This window comes from Pyxicephalus adspersus, chromosome 7 (assembly GCF_032062135.1).
Source record: "Pyxicephalus adspersus chromosome 7, UCB_Pads_2.0, whole genome shotgun sequence".
In the NCBI taxonomy this organism is placed as follows: domain Eukaryota; kingdom Metazoa; phylum Chordata; class Amphibia; order Anura; family Pyxicephalidae; genus Pyxicephalus; species Pyxicephalus adspersus.
In genome coordinates this window covers 10,012,849-10,030,473 of record NC_092864.1, presented here as the reverse complement: position 1 = coordinate 10,030,473, position 17,625 = coordinate 10,012,849, and the positions used below count along the sequence as shown (strand labels likewise).

Below are 17,625 nucleotides of genomic sequence, written 5' to 3'. Positions count from 1 at the left end.
TATGGATCTTAAGAGGACCGTGCTGCAATAAAGCCAATAGGACGTGTTTGCCAATGCCATAGACAACCGAAGAAGGACCCATCTCCTGTAAATAAAAGACAGAAGACAAAGGACAGGATCATCACATGAAGGCAGATTTAGGTGAGTAAAAGGGCTTCTTGTGTGATAAGGACAGTGTTGGGGTTTTGTAGAGATTCAGAAGAGGAGTGACAGGTAATTACCCACAAGGTAAATAACTTTTAAAGACACCTGGAAAGGGTGAGACAAGGTAGGAGGGAGAGGTGTGCATGAGCCAGATTTTGCCCGGTGATAGACTTTATTACTGCTTTAATCAAAAAAAAAAAAAAGCAAACCATTATTTGTATTTCCAAGTGAAAATTATGTTTGTGGAAAAAATGCAAAGAAGTTTTAAGGCAGCTCCTTGATTAGGTGAAGTTTACCCAATCTCCAGTGACTAATGAATTGGTATTGCGAATTCTTAAAACGTCTTTTTTTACTCTTCATTAAAATTCATTCTGCTGCTCACCATACCCACTCTGAAAATATATGTTTAAGGTGCATTTGGTGCTAAGTCATTTCTGTAATCATTTTATTTTCCCTTTAAACCTTTACCTTATGATCCCTCGGCAAACCAACTCCAATAGCTCCTGCGCAGTCCTGTCTTCCTTCTCTCAGGCATGGACTGGACAGCAGGTGCCATCATCTTCTTTTGTTTTCCATTTGGTTCTTCTTCAGGTTACCCAATTTTGCACTGGGCAGGCGCGAGATTAGGTGATGCGCGTGCATGGGATCGCCACTTTTTTACATTCCAGGAAAGCCCCCATGTCTATCCCAGGAGGCTGCGTGTTTCCCATTGGGTCATTGCTTCCACAGCGATAACAACGAAAGGGTTCTCCCTAAAAAATGTAAAATAAAGTTAGAAAAAAAATATATTTTTTCATTATCTAATTATTTTTCATAGGTTAGCCAACCCTTTATATATGGGATATGAAAAATCAATATGTAAAATTATAACCTATACACTTTCTACACTAGCATATTTTTTTTAATGATCTTTCTATTTTATTCTCCATCCATTGTAATATCTTAAAAACTTTTTTAAAAATGCAATATGGCAACCTCCATCCATGGATGGTATACAGAAAGCCCACAGACATGTTATTTTCTGCTTGGTGAATGGCTCACTGATTATCCCAGACTGTGCTAGGATGCAAGGCAAATTTTAGGCAACCTTTACAATAGCATTTGCATTTTTGGTGGGATAGTTACCATGAGTTCATTACTTCTAAAGGATGTAGACACTGCAGCATAAAAAGTGTACGGGCTGATTATCTAAGGACATGGTGGAACAAACAGCTATTTATTCTGAGCAGAAAAAGGTATAAATCTGCAACAAAGTGACGCAGGAGATTTTTTTTTTTAATTTAAACAACAACAAAAGAAGAATTATATATTAAGCGATGGATGATTTTAAAACAAACACAAGGATAGTCTGCTTCCAGTAACAATTGAGAGCTTTATGTATAACTTTTCTGGCAAGGTTTGGAATCGTCACAGTGACTATTACTGAGTCTAATTGGCATGATGTTAATTTAAAATTCACCAAATCCCACCTTTAACCTAGAGTATTAAGCTGTATATGTAAACCCATATACAACATTTTAATAATTGCAGCATAGCCATCCTTTATTGAGGTGGCTGCAATTGTTTTCTTTTTTTCCTGACTTGCACCTGGTTACCTTCCGAGTTACACGCTTTCTGATCTTGGGTGGCTACTGTATCTATGGAGAGAATTTTGGTTGTCATCCAGGTTGGACCTCAAATGTGCTTGGGGAAGAAATAGTTTACATAGAGAGGGTAATGCTGAATACAAAATGAAAACTAATGCAGACAGAATAGGTTAAGACTATTGCATGAGAGGGGAAACCGCAAGCTTGTGGGGTGATGAGCACATATGGGCAGCTCTCTCACACAGTCATGGGCAGCTCTCCCACACAGTCATGGGCACTCTATCCCATACACAGAGAGGCGCTCTCCCTACTACCTCTCCTACTCCTCATTGACTCCCTCTCCCCCCCACCTCTCTCTCCCCACTTACTCCAGCTTTCTACTTTCTCTCTCAACATGTCCCCTCCTTTTCTCTCTCTCCTCTCTCCATCATTCCTCCTTTCTTCCCCTCTCTGCCTTCCATGCTCTTTCTCTCCCCTCTTCATCTCTCTGTCTTGTCTCACTTTCCCTCCTTCCCTCTCTTCACTCTTTCTTCCTCACTTCTCTTTTTCTTCTCTCTCCCTCTTCCCTCTCTGTCCCTTTTTTTGCCCTCCACCTGTTCTTTCACCTCTTCTTCTCTCCCCTACTTTTTTTTTCCTCTCTCCATCTCCCCTATTCCTTAACATTCCCTCCCTCTATCTCCCTTGTATGTCCCCTTCTTTCCCCCCCACATTCTCTCTATTCACCCCCTCTACTTCCCTCGCCCCTATCCCTTACTTTTTTCTCCCCCTCATTCTCTCTATTCACACCCCTCTACTTCTCTCTCCCCTATCCCTTACTATTCCTTCCCTCCCCTTGTATGTCCCCTTCTTTCCCCCCCTCATTCTCTCTATTCACCCATTCTCTCCCCCCCATTTATCTATCCCTCTCTCCCCCATCCCTTAGGCTAGGTACACACGTGCAATAATTGTCGTTAGAACACAAACAATTAACGACCGATCAAAGATTATTCACGATTATTTTGAAGGATCATATTGTGCACAATTCTGTACATACTGAAACGATACGATCGTTCAACTATAATCCACTAATAATGTACACATGCTAGATACGATCGTTTCAACCGTGCAGGAAGTGACATGTACAGGAGAAAGTGTATCACAGAACAATCCACGATCACTGAACGACCCTACACACAATAGATAGCAAACGTTCGTCGCCCAATCAGATCCGCCGGGACCGTCATTCATTTCCAGCCACATTCCTCGTTCGTCTTTGTTTTTCACTTTTTTTGTTAACGATTATCGGCCGATCGGTCATTAAACGTTCGTTTCCAATGATAATTATTGCACGTGTGTACGTAGCCTTACCATTCCTTCTCTCCCACTTACTCTGCCCTTTCACTCCTCTTCTTTCCCCCCTCATTCTATTCACTCCCCCTCTACTTCTCTCTCCCCTATCCCTTACTATTCCCTCCCTCCCCTTGTATGTCCTCTTTTTTCTCTCTATTCACCCCTCTCTCTCTCCCCTATACTTCTCTCTCTCCTCTACCTTAATCTCCTGCACACAGATGATTCTGTGGCTAATATCAGACAAGATATCAGACCAGAATCTGACATGTGTACAGCGCTCGTCCGACGTTGCTCATGGATCCGTCCTGGCCGATCCACAAATAATGAGCAATCTTAATGAAAGGTATGGGGAGAGAGCACAGTAGGGTGCTGCTCCATCATTCTCCCCCCTCCCTCTCCATAGAGCAGGATGACGCACTCATTCATGTATGGTTCAGTATTTTGTTGTTGGAGAGGATCGTGAAAGATTCTTTCCAACAACAAAAATCGAACGTGTGTACAACGCTTTAAGCTGCGTACACACTTCCAATAATTATAGTTGGAAACGAACGACTGATCCGCCGAAAACAAAAAAGGTGACCAACGACGCCGACGAACAAGGATTGTCGTTGGAAATGAACGACCGTCACGGTGGATCTGATTGACCGATGATCGTTCGCTATCTATCTATCGTGTGTACGGTCGTTCAGTTCTCTGTGCATCTTTCTGCAATACACGTCTCCTTTACATGTCACTCCCTGCATCGTTCAAACGATTGTATCAAGCATGTGTACACTATTGATGGGTTATATTTGAACGATTGTATCGTTACAGCATGTACAGAATTGTGCACAATACGATCGTTTAAATATATTCGTGCATAATCGTTGATTGGACGTAATTGTTCGTTTTCTAACGAAAATTTTTGGAAATGTGTACCTAGCTTTACTCTCTCGCTCCCTTCTCCCTCGCTCAGTCCTCTATCACGCTCCCCTCTCCCAATCTCTTGCTCCTCTCTTTCTCGCTCCTCTCTCCCGCTCTCTTTTCGCTCTCTTTCACACTCATGAAACGGCATCCATGGAGTATTTTGTGTCTATCAGCACTAAAGGCTGTAATTAGTTGATGAGGGGCAGCACAAGCTAGCTAGCTTAGGGGAGCAAAAACTAAAAATGGGGCCTAGCTTGCTAAGTAGAACGCATGCTCTGTGCATATGAAGTACATGCGCTGTACGATGCGCCCCAGGAGCATGAGGAAGGCCTAGATTTTTAGAAATTTTTCCAGAGGTAGCAAAAAAAAATTGACGATCATTTTGTAAAAAAATTAGGATTGATTTAGAACCCAGCGTAAATCTTTAATTTTTTTTTTTTTAATGTTGGTGTTTTATTGCCATCAGCATTCCTGTGGTTACTTCATAGGTGTCCCCAAGAAAGTGAGGGAAAATCTCTACAAAAAAGAATTCTCCTTGCAAATAAAGAATTGGAGGTGGAAATTAGTAAAATTATAATTTTTAACATATTTTTACCTCAGAAATTGGCCATTTTGGGGATTTGGCTAAATTACACACACACACACACACATATATATATATATATATATATTATAGAGTAGCATGTTCTGTACTGTAATTTTTTGTATCAGAAAATGTATATAATACTTGATATTAATTATTATTACTACATTATTAATATTATTATTACAGTGAAGGTTTCCAATCAGGCAAAGCAATACGCGTTCCCGCGTGGCGGGAAGCTCTCGAGACTGTGCGCGCGCTTTTCCCTTAGTTGTAGCCGCTTCACTCCGCCCCCCTCAGTAGGAGAAGCTCGCTCCCGCCGACGCAGAAGTTGTGAGGTGACGCGCACGTACGGGCAGTTCTCTCACACACAGTCACACGCACTCTCCCTCGCATACACCGAGAGGCGCTCGCCGGGGCATGGCTGGCACGCAGCCGCGCTGGCTTTGTTATTGGCACTGTCTGCCGGACCAGCGGTTGTAGCTGCTGGAAGCTTGATGGGTGGCGCAGGAGCGGCGGAGGAGGCGGCGGGCCCGGCGCGGAATCCCGGGAAGGAGAGCCGGGGTGTTTCCTAGGTGAGAGAGAACGAGGCGCCGGGAGCCGAGGGGGGTCAATCTGGGGAGGAAACTTTGCAGGCTGAGGTAGGCCTGAGATCCCTGAGCTATGATTGGTCTAGGGGGGGCTGAGATACCTCTGCACGTCCCAGGCCTTGTGTGTCAGGGGCCCCATTGGCTGACATCTGTGCGGGTCCCCACCAGCCTGCAAATGCTAAATTCCTATCCCAGTATGGGGGACCCTTTGCTTTTCCTCTGGGGCCCCAAATCCTTAAAGCTTATTATATTGTGTCATTATATCATTTATTGTATTTCCTGTTAATAATTCTAGGGAAATTCTTCCCCCAGCTTGGGGTATTTATTTATCTTTATAATCAAGTGACCAGAAATATTCATATTCCTATTGCATTTTGTTGTCAAGCCGTCCAATCATTGGCCCATAATACACATTTAGGTAGTGTTACCATGGAGATACCATTTCCAAAGTTGCAGATCAGCCTTCTAAAATACGCAATATGCATACTTTATAGAAATGATCCTGCCAATAAGGTGCTTCCTGTCATGGGGTGACACTTGGAGACTAGCAGCAGCCCTGCAAAGATTGTTTGCATTGCCATTGCAATGATGTGTAGCCAAATGCTGGATGATAGAACAGTAAATTAGGAATAACATGGAGTTTGTTTAGAATTAGCAATCTACAGGTCATGTGATTCAGGCCCTCTGTTGACTAAGCAGCGCTCCCATCCCATGACCCCAGCTGAGACTTAGGCTACATACACACATGCAATAATTGTCATTGGATCTTTCCTGATCCTTTCCAAGCCTTGAACATACAGCATCGTTCTGCTCTATGGAGACGGGAGAACTACAGAGCGCCACCCCACTGTGCTCTCTCCCCCTTCACTTCATTTACGATCGCCCGTACGATGGGACGACAAGTGCTGTACACACGCCAGATTCCCGTCCGATATTGGCTGAGAACCATTGCACGTGTGTACGTAGCCTTATGGCGGAACCCCCGAGATCATAGTAATCTCTAAACTTGTGTTTCCTGACCTTTTAAACATAGGGGAACCCTTCAAATAACTTTCAGGTCTCCAGGGAACCCTGAATATATATCATACATTAGCATGCTGGTCAGTGGGGAAAATGCCATCCCTATAGATTGTCAAAAAGATCATTGGTGTCACCTAAACTGAGCTGGAATCAAAAATTTAGGAAACCTAGCAACCTCTGGAGGAACCCTGATTAGGAAATATTGATATTGCAATCTCCTATTGTGTGTTAATTCCCCCACCTATTAGATTGTAAGCTCTTCGGGGCAGGGTCCTCTTCTGTGTCTGTCTGTATCTGTCATTTGTAACCCCTATTTGTTGTACAGCTCTGCGTAATATGCTGGTGCTATATAAGTCCTGTTTAATAATAATCTCAGGTTGCCATTCGTTACATTCTATGTGGAGTATTTACAATGACCTCTTAGTTTACTTTTTATCAGCTAGCCATAACGTTAAAAGTTGTGGTCAGCATTCATTAAAAATACTATTTTATAATTCTTTCCACTTGTAAGAACCCCTATTAGGCAGGTTGCACTTATCGTCATTTATAACAGACCTTCCTTACGCGTTGTGCGTGTTTTTATCTTTTATTGATATGATTTCTTATCCATTGGCATAACCTAATCAACAGCAAGCAAAAAGTAAATCTGGAAAGAAAAGCAATGTTTTCAGCCCCGGTTTAGTTCAATGATTTTATATTTGTCTTGGTGGTCATCTCATTGCACCCAAATCACTTTATTACCCTTTATTTTTATAATTGTACTTTGATATTCCTCCCCTTCCCCCTATCATTTATACATAACGAGGATGTCCTGACCACTTAATTGATTGCATGTTTTACCTATAATGAGCTCCCAATAAATGCTTATCAGGTTGCTTCATGCAACCATCCATTAATTAGTTATTTAGGGAAATTGTATTTCCAGTTTACTATGCTTGCTCTATAAATATTTTTTATTTAAACACTTCCATCAAGTAGTCAGATTGACCAGATGAATTCTCATTGTAAAAATAAAGTATTCTTTATAGAAGTAGTGATAGAGATGACAATTTAAAGGATAATTTTCTATGGTCTGTAGGAAGCAAGGTCTGAATAATATGGAAGATTATTCCTAGATTGTAAGCTCTTCAGGTCAGGGTCCTCTCCTCCTACTGTGTCACTGTCTGTCATTTGTAACCCCTATTTAATGTACATCCCTGTGTAATATGTTGGCGCTATATAAATCCTGTTTAATAATAATACAATGGAAGTTTTCCCTTTTTTTTCGGCATAGAAATAACCTTTTATTTTTCCTAGTTTCTGCAATCTCTTTATAATTACGCTAAAGCTGATTGTTGCTGAATTCCTCTTGAAATTTGTGTTTGTTGCATTTCATAAAATCCACATTCATTGTACCCGTCTCACATTGTAACCCAACCAGCATTGCTAGGTCCCCATAAATGTAATTTTTATGACTGAATAGTTAGCTGTTGCTAGAGATTTGTTTCATTTTGGTGTTGTGTGGTTAACCTGATTGAAAATGTTTATATGGATCTAATTTGTTGGCAATCCTGTGGTCATTTCTGTTTCTTTAGTTATGTCGGGATGTGATTTTTGCTGTCATGTTGGCTGCCTTTGTTTATTCCTAGCACTTTATTTTTTGCTTGCGATGACTGTCGTTTTGGTTGCTTTAACCTTTTTAATTTAAGGTCAGAAAATAAATTGATTATTTAAATAAATAAGAAGTACAGCCTGGGATTGTGAGATAGTGATCAGAGCATTGCTTGGCCGTTTTGTGAGTTTGTTTTTAAAGTACTCAGGGGATGGAGAATGGGAAAAGGTCTCTGGAATGGGGCTTGCTCCTACTTTCTTCTCATTTAAAAGAGCCCTCAAAACCCATTTGTTCAAACTTACCTAGCCATCTTTTTCTGTCTTTTGAAACCATCATTACTTCCCACCAATACATATTATCCCCCCTCCTATTGTGTGTTACTTCCCTCACCTCCTAGATTGTAAGCTCTTCGGGGCAGGGTCCTCTCCTCCTACTGTCACTTGCCTGTATTAGTCTGTCTTTTGCAACCCCTAATTAATGTACAGCGCTGCATAATATGTTGGCGCTATAAAAATCCTGTTTAGTAATAAAGCGTTGTGGGAAAGGGTTACAAAATATGGAACCTGTCTGATGTTTCCTTTGTTTTTCCAGAGATATGCATGCAATCATGTTTTATAACACTATGATATTGTGTATTTGTTTAGTCTAGATTGCCATCACATGCAAATGTATATACAGGAATCTTTGTGTGTAATATGTTGTAGTCCAATTGGTTTTCTGTTGGAGAAATGTCAGTTTGGAGATCCATAAGTATGGAATCACCATTCAGTGACCAGTACTTAAAGGTGCAACCTATGGGGTAGGTCCTGATACTGGTTTTGCTTCATTCAGTGAATAGAATTAAATTTGTTGTATTTGAGACTAATCCACCTTGATTGGTGTATGGTTGGATCCCGATTTGTAACTAGCTAGATCGGCCTTTCTCATTCTTTATAACATGCAGGAACCATTGAAATAACTTTCAGGTCTTCATGGAACCCCTTTCTATAATTTTATCTGGGGAAAGGCTTACCTGGAATTTGTACCAGTCATGGTAGCTTGCATATCCTATCCTGACAGGTTCACTTTACAAATTGAATTTCTTGCACCTGTCCTTCACCAATAAAGCAACCTAAATAGGTGGAGCTTGGATAAACTGGGATTGCTGAACAAACTGATTTTTTTTGTACAACGCTAGAGCTATGTTTGAATTGTGCCAGGTGGAAAAAAATTGCTGGCACCCGATAAACAAAAGGAGATATCAATTTTTTTTTTCCTGGTTGAAATGGGCATTCTCTACAGGTGGCTTTTTAGGCAGATTTTATCAGTTCAAATGATTTATCTTTATGATGGATAAAGTTTTTAAGGTATTAGACTCCAAATTATATCTATTATTCCAAGCCTTGATGGTCTTAAACATTGACCATTAAAGTAGATGAGGACGTTTTCCAGAAATATGTTGCTATTGTTTTTCACCTGCTGTATTTGTGATTATATGGGCTGAATCGTTATCAAAGCTAATGGGGGGGGGGAGGTTACTCTACACAAAATCTCACAATTTAAATGAAGCTACAAGGTTGAGCAAAAACTAGAAGCAAAATTGAGATTTGTTTGGCATTTTTTAATTCCAGCAACAAAGATGTTTGCATGGATTTTTTTTGTCAGCAAACAAGTCTGTTCATCTATCAATATGTGAACAAATTTATATGAAGAAAACAAAATTTTACCTAGTTCCTCTGTGTGGAAAATTATAAGTTACATCACTTTGGGGAAATTTCCTCTATTCAGGAGAGGAAGTGTTAGGGGGTTCTTAAATGGGACAACGATAGGACTAATGGGTTTTACCTATTCAATATTCCTATCCAAGATAGAAAAATGTGTTGGTTGGTGTACTTTAGCAGATATATTGCTTTTGTAGCAAGTTACAGCTTCAGAGATTTATTTTGACAGAGAACGGAGAGATCTTTTTTTGTAGAACGATAGTCAGCAATATTTTCCAGCTTGCTGAGCAAGGCTTTATTGATGCTATAAATGTTTCATATTTGTTTGTTTGCTACTGATCTTGTCTTAATCCCTTCACTAACCAATTATCATGAATGGTGATCAGACTGGTCTTGTAGTTTGATTCATCATTTCTGGTGTTCTGTGACTTTCCATATTTAGTTGTAAGAAGTGTTTATTACTGCTCTCATCTTTCATTCCCATGCTGAGGCTCTAAGTATTGCTTGTTTTATTAGTTTGCGAGAACAGCGAGTTGGTTGTGTTTGATGGTCCCAGTGACCAGCCACAAATTATTTTTAGATGAAAGACTTAGCGTTGCAGTTTCCTAGAGGCAAAGTGAGCGGGGTTTATTTCTGTATTTAAAGGCACAGTTAAAGCTGTAGATTTGAATAGCATCTAGGCATTTTGTTTTTCTCTTTTCTCCTCCCCTCATTCCGTTTTTATCTTTTTTTTCTCCCTCTCTCTCATTTGTGCTGTTACTAAATATATTTTTGTTCTTATTTTACAGGTGGCAGATGTTTCACAGGGACCTTTGTCTCGGAATGAACAGATTTTGAATACATACCTTACTTACAACTTTTTAGTCAAACGCCGTCAAGATGAGTGTCCAAGGGAAAGGTTTCCCTTTGGATCTAGGGGGAAGCTTTACTGAAGATGCACCAAGGCCCCCGGTACCCGGGGAGGAAGGAGAACTGGTCACAGGAGATCCAAGGCCGTTCATCCACAGTTACTGCACTGCAAAAACTGATGGGATCAAAAATGAGACTTCAACAGCGACGCCGAGGCGTTCTGACCTCGATTTGGGCTATGAACCCGAAGGCAGCGCTTCACCTACTCCACCATATTTAAAATGGGCCGAATCTTTGCATTCTTTGTTGGATGACCAAGATGGGATTAACTTGTTCAGAACTTTTTTGCAACAAGAGAATTGTGGGGATTTGCTCGATTTTTGGTTTGCGTGCAGTGGCTTTCGGAAGCTGGAGCCTAGTGACTCCAAGGTGGAAAAAAGGCTCAAACTGGCCAAAGCAATTTATAAAAAATACATTCTAGACAATAATGCGATTGTCTCCCGACAGATCAAACCAGCAACAAAGAGTTTTATTAAAGATTGTGTGCTAAGGCAGCAGATTGAACCTGACATGTTTGACCAGGCCCAGATGGAAATCCAGTCCATGATGGAGGACAATACCTACCCAGTGTTCCTTAAATCGGATATCTATTTAGAATATACTACATTAGGTGGGGAAAGTCCTAAAATTTGCAGTGACCATAGCTCGGGTTCTGGAACGGGGAAAGGTCCTGCTGGATATTTGCCAACTCTTAATGAAGATGAGGAATGGAAGTGTGACCAAGCGGTGGATGATGACTGTGAAAGAGAGTCGGTTTCTTCCAACAGAATTAATCAAAAACTTATTTTGGAAGCTGCGTCACATTGCCCAGCACCACCTAGACGTCTGAGCGATGGAAGAGAGTTTAGGTATGTGTGAGATTGGTTGGATATTTACTGTTGCTTTTGAGTTGTTGCATATTACCTTGATCGTACTCCCGTAATGTTCCTTCCAGCAACAATATCTGGTGCATCCGGGTGGGACATGTGGTTTCTTCTTTGGTGACGGTGCTAAGGTCTGACAGCCAATTGTTAGATGCAAACACTGTCACATGATTGAAGGAGTGACCACTTTAGAGCTACTTAAACAAGTTAGACATTTGGATCGTGAAGGATCCTTTCCAACGACAAGACTGAAAGATGCCAGAACGAGCGTTGTACATACAGCACCATTCTGCTCTAAGGATAGGGGAGGGGGTGGAACAAGGGAGCGGCACCCCGCTGCTCTCTCTCCCCTTCACTTGCATTAACGTTGTTTGTGGATCTGCCAGTACTGATCCATGAAGGATCCAGATGGCCACTGTACACACCACGTCCGATTCACGTCTGATACTAGTCTTGAAACAATAATGGGGCGAGTATCATCTGACGTGTGTATGTAGCCTTAGTGTCTGAAGCGTAGCGATAGTAGGGCTCTGATCCTGAGGTTTTGTATGCAGGATTTGCTAAATAGAAGTATGGAAGACACATAGGCTGACCAGTCTTATTTTCAGAAAACATTCGCTTTTGTTTTTTTTTCTCATGACACGTATACTTTAAAGCAAACTTAAAAAATGTAAAGATTGAGGAACTCTGGAATATTTATCCATTGTCTACAGGGTATTCTGACCCAGTCTGACTAGGAGTTGTTTTTTCCTGTCGCGTTTGGGTTCCATGTGGGCTGGTGATTGCAGGGGAAGCCAATTATTTAGACTTGGGAGAACCTAGTGGAAGCAATGGTTTATTTCAAGGCCATAATATGTTTCTCTAGTTGTCATTGAGCATTTGTTTTGCCTTTTGAGTAATGAAAGATGAATACAGGTCTTTTTTTTTTTTTTTTCTCCAATATTAATACAGAACGGTAGTTGCACCACACTTCAATATCACATCAATTATATTGCATTCAGCATGACTATCACAAGATTTAGACTTCTCTATCATACCAGATCTGTCCATTTTATCTCCGTTGCTGCCTTTTTTGCTGGATAATTTTCTGAATTTTCTGCAGGTCGTTTTCAATTGCTGGCCGGCAGCTGATGTAAGATCATTGCCCTGGCACACAGCTCTATTGTAAGATCATTGCCCTGGCACACAGCTCTATTCTCAGCATATTCAAAATGCCAGGAGTGTACGCCGACTGCACTTCGCCTCTGCTGCAGGCGTTCAAACTGATTGCAAAATTGGTAGGAGTCCATGAAAAGGGTGTTTTGTTTTTATTAGATACATTTAAGGTTTACCCTGCCAGAAATTAAAAACACTCAAAACTATCTCAAACTTCTGAAGCTCAGCTTTACCTTAAATAAAATATAAATATACAGATCTATTGGATGCCTCATTCTATATTCTTTAGGTTTATTCTTTGGTAGATTTTTTCGAACTATTCAATCAGTAAAATGACAGCCGCAAAATGAAGTGTACTCATAAGATGTAACAGGTGCACACTAATTCAATCACCTCTTTTATTATTCCCTGCTTGCTGTGCATTATTAATGACAAAATGTAAACCATCTGCACACAGACTGCAGGGAGCATTACATTACATGACTCATTGTTTAATCTGCACTAAGGATTTCATAGGGACCTCTTCAGCCTTTCCAAAATGATTTGCATTTAGAACAATCTTGGCAGTATGTAAAATATAGTTATATCTTTCTCATTTCTAAATGTTAGTACATACTATAGGCAGTGCTCAACCCAGCAATTTTTTTAAGCTGGGTGGGAAGAAATTGTAGGTGGGTGGCAGCCCCTTTATTGTGACCAAACTCTTTGGTAACCACCCAAAAACAGCCGGGTGGTTGCTGAAAAGTGCCGGGTGGTGCACCCAGCTAAAAGGACCTGGGGAGAACCCTGCTGTAGGGATTTATACCAATTTCTACCAGCAAAATGGCTATTAGTTTTTATTATTTTTGTTAGCTTTTGAAAAATTTATTTTAAAACTTTTTTTTGTAGTTTTAAACTTTTACAACTGAAACTTTTACGACTGAAAGTCCCCAAATTTTTTACAGTTTAGCATCTCTTAGGCTGCGTACACAAGTGCGATAAATATCGTTGTAAAGGATCTTTCACAATGTTTTCCAACAACAAAAAGACTGAAAAATGCAAGAACAAGCGCTGTACATACATCACTGTTCTGCTCCATGAGAAGGGAGGGGGTGGGGGAATGATGGAGCGGCACCCCGCTGCGCTCTCTCCCCTTCTCTTTGATTACAATCTATCGTCGTGTATCAGATCCACGAATGACGAGCGCTGTACGCATGCCAGTTTCTCGATCAATATCAGCCCTGAGACAATTATCGAACAAAAATCATGTGATGTGTGTACGTAGCCTTAGTCAAGGAAAAACTCTTTTAAATTTCACCTGGTAATCGTGCAATTCCTGTTCTAGAGAGGTTACATTCACTTCTCCACTTCATCCATACGGGGAGCCTTGGTTTTTCACCCAGGCTAGCGTGACTGCCTATGTTAATTTACATTTTGAAGGGGGTGGATGTTTGTAGTTTACAGTAGAAAGATATCCTTGTTTATGCTTCCAGTTTGTCTTGCAAAGTGTATCACGGACTAGGCATTTCTGGCCAGATCAGCAGTTATTTACTTGCTGCGTGCAAACTTGTAAGCTGCAATATTTGTTCTCGTTATTGGTTATTCTTTATGGTTTGAAAGCTTAGCAGTGTTAAACCCAGGCATTTTTTTAAGCTGGATGGGAAGAAAGTGTAGGTGGATGGCAGCCCCTGTATTGTGACCTAACTCTTCAATAACCACCAAAAAACAGCCGGGTGGTGCGCCCTGCTAAAAGGGTCTGGGGAGAACACTGGCTTAGGTATAGTCAGGCATTGCTATTCTAATTCCGCCAGAGTAGTATTTCTTCAGGGCTATGACATTAACACAATTGGGCATCCTTTACGTGGGTCTGGAAATCTGTAACGTCACACCCACACTTCTTCATCCTTTTAACAGTTGGATCTTCCAGGGCATTGCAAAATATATTGAAGATTCACAGATCAAAAGTGGAACATTGGCTAATAAGAGTGGAGATAGAAGCCATCTTTCTCCTCTGTTAAGTTTATTGTAGAAGGGCTTTAAAATGCACCTGTGCCCAACCTTTAGACATTAAAGCGTTTACATATCAAGCCATTACAACAATCCATCAGTGACCCCTTCAGCTGCTTGTAGTGTACAGTAATTATTTTCAACAACCTACAAAGACGAGTTCTAGCAACTGTGTATTTGTTAGAAGACTGGCAGGTCGCCAAGATTATGTTGCAATAGAAAGTAATTGGGGAAAAGAGCTAATTAAATTTGAAGATTAATCCCTCCCCAATAACCATGGTTATAAAGATGAATGAGGGCCTATTTTAAGGTTACAATATTCTTCAAAATTTGTATGCATTCTAGGTTTACTTTGAATTATGGCTATAAAAAAATTATAAAATAAATGGATCCTCCAAGCCTTGTTGCAGATGTTACCCTATTTTCAAAAACGTATTTGGATCAGTTAAAGTGAGGAATGGCAGATGGGGTGGAATGGTAGATGGGATGGGGTGGACGGGAGCACACTAAGCCGGGCTCTGAGTCCCGCCCTGATGGCTCCGCCCACCAACAGGGAACACCCCCTGAAGTGAAGTCCCTCTCCACCGTATGCATTGCAGAGGAAACGGATTTCCCTTCAGGGAGCTTTCCCTATTTACCGCAGCGGCGGAAGTATCAACGCCAGCCACAGTAAATAGGGGAGCAACACAAGGAGGATGCTACGGTAGTTCCTAACACCCCCTGGCAGATATGTCTGTCAACCCGCGGATTGCCGGCTGACATTAGGCTGGATCCGCCAGGGGCCGTTAGGCTGGAACGAACTACCGGCTAGGCCGTATCTGGTCTAAATGCCAGAGTTTGCCGACCCCTGCTCTCGCTTGTACCAATATTGGCGTTATTAGCAAGTTGTCTGTAACATGAATTTTGTGTTCAAGGGTTGCCTAAAACAGGCTAGGATGGTTTTGGAGTTCGTTTTGTACTAAATACATTTTAAGGCTTGCGTTTATTGCATCTTCTATTGATTTGTGACCTGCTTCTGCAGAAAAGGGAACATCTGGCTATGATTTTTAGGAGACTTGTCAATTAACAATATTAGTTGACTAATGAATTACCGTGCCAGCATTTACTGGGCTCTATGATATCATTCTAACTTGTTACAGCCTGCTGCCTTCATCTTTGTATAAGACACTGGTTGTTTTTTCTTCAGTTTTATTTATTGCTTTTTACCCTCTCTAATGAATTGGCTGCTAATTGTCTGTAAAATGGTAATTTAGGTTTTGTTTTTACCTATACTGTGTTTGCTAGGAGTATGCAAATCACTGCAGTTTGTTTAAATGCTAAATGACTCATTTCCAACTCACAAGGAATCCTTCCTTTCTTGTGTGTTCTGTATTTGCAACTGTATATGAATGGATGCTGATTTGATAATCTTTTGGGACACCTGTTTTTAGATTCCCTTCATTTGTCTTGTTGCATACAATGTCTTCAATACAATGTTTATTCACGCTATTGCATTGCTCTGGTGTGATATAATTGCTCTTAATTTTTTTGAGTTAGTAGACATGCATTGCAGCACAGTGCAGTATGTGGCTTGGGTTAGAAAGGGTTGGTGCACCTTTTTTTTGTGTTGAAATGGATGTACTTCACACACATCAGTGTACCATGGAATTGTATATGGGTCCTTAATAAAAGGCTCCTGCACATGTCCAAGATCTGGCATACGCACTAGGAGCAGCCAGAGCCTCCCGGAATGCGTGACGTAGGTATCCCATCAGGCTCTGCGCTCCCATTCCCCCCGACAATCAAGACAGGGGCGCTTCTGCACCTTTTTTTTTTTTTCCCCGCACCAAAAAAAAAAATACACTTTTACTTTATAAAAAAAGGTTTTCTACCCTTTTATTTAAAATAAATATTTGTGGTCTGCTTTACCAAATACCAGGTCAGTGTATTATTGTTATTTTTATAAGTGTATTCTAAAAAATCTCAAACGGATACTATTGATGCAAACCTAAAAGCCATTTGGGGGGAAAAAAAGCTTAAACCACATACGTATATATGTCGGTGTTATATTTTTTATTTTCCATCTTCTGTAATTACCCCATTGCTGTACAGCTTGTCTTGGTAAAAGAAATAGACAAGTAATGTATCTACTGGCAGGATCAACGGGTAATTGAACTAATTACAGGAGGGGTCAGAAGAACAAAAATTGCTGTTAATGCATAATTACATAAAATGTGTTATATGTAAGATTTTTGGTTGAGATAAAATTTGTATTAGAATGGGAGGGGCACCTCAATTTTTTTAAGTCATATGAGGACACTCATCTCCACACCTGTCTTTGTCATGTAGATATTTGCTTGTGTATGGGCAGCCTTAATTAATGGCCTTTGAAGAGAACTAAAAAGCCCTCGAGAACCAGAATTGAGCAGCCCTAGTACATACCAAGCAATATCTTCCATGCATTGGCTGTGTGTTGAAGAGGTGCCAAGGATCACATTTCTGTTCCTCTTCCCTATCCATACATTGCTGTGATTATAAGCAGCTGCAGGTTGCAAACATTGATGCAGCACAGTTTATCAGTTACTAAAAATGTGCATGGAAACATAAAACAGCTGAGAGGCCAAAAGGTTCTGTTTGCAAGTTTTTTTATTAATCAAGGTCTTTATCTGAATCCATCATCGCCTGGAAAGCCAACCTAGATCTTTCAAGCCTTGGCAATTAAAAATAGGGCAACCAAATTTCAACCTTCTAACAACTGAAAAATAAACTCTAAACCTGGCTTTAATGACACTTCTCATGCAAAATAAATGCTATTGGTACTTAAGGCATTTATTTCTATGTCTTGTTTCAGCAGGGCAGCACCACCCATATAACAGTGAAGTATATCAGCTAGAACAAACAAATCCATGTCTCTTTCTATTTTCTGCATGATAAAGATGAGACCAGATCAGTGATGAGAAGCTCAATCTCTACAGATGGGTTTGCATATAATATTTTAAGGTGACAACACTACACGATATCCATTGAGTTGCTCCCTCTTTAACAGTCTGTTCTCAAAAAAAAAAAAATGTTACTCTTGTGGCAAAAAAAAAAAAAAAAAAATTCTATGTAGGATTTTTAACTGTGAATTTAATTAATAATTCTGCTACATTGAAGTGAAATCTTCTGCTGAAGACTCTAAAGTTACGTACACACTTTCAATGGTTCTCATTCAGGGCCGATATCAGACGAGAATCTTGCGTGTGTACAGCTCTCATTGTCCGAGCGAACGTCAGACGATGGAC

At 40.5% G+C, this 17,625-nt stretch overlaps 1 protein-coding gene across 1 annotated transcript in view; it reads left to right on the top strand.

The window, feature by feature from the left end:
- Positions 1-4,908: 4,908 nt before the first annotated feature.
- The window catches only part of AXIN1 (axin 1), a gene marked incomplete in the record, with an annotated part of 37,573 nt that continues 24,856 nt past the window's right edge, over positions 4,909-17,625 (top strand). The window contains 2 exon segments of the mRNA XM_072417417.1: positions 4,909-5,123; positions 10,238-11,206. Coding sequence (XP_072273518.1) covers positions 10,329-11,206 — 878 coding nt within the window.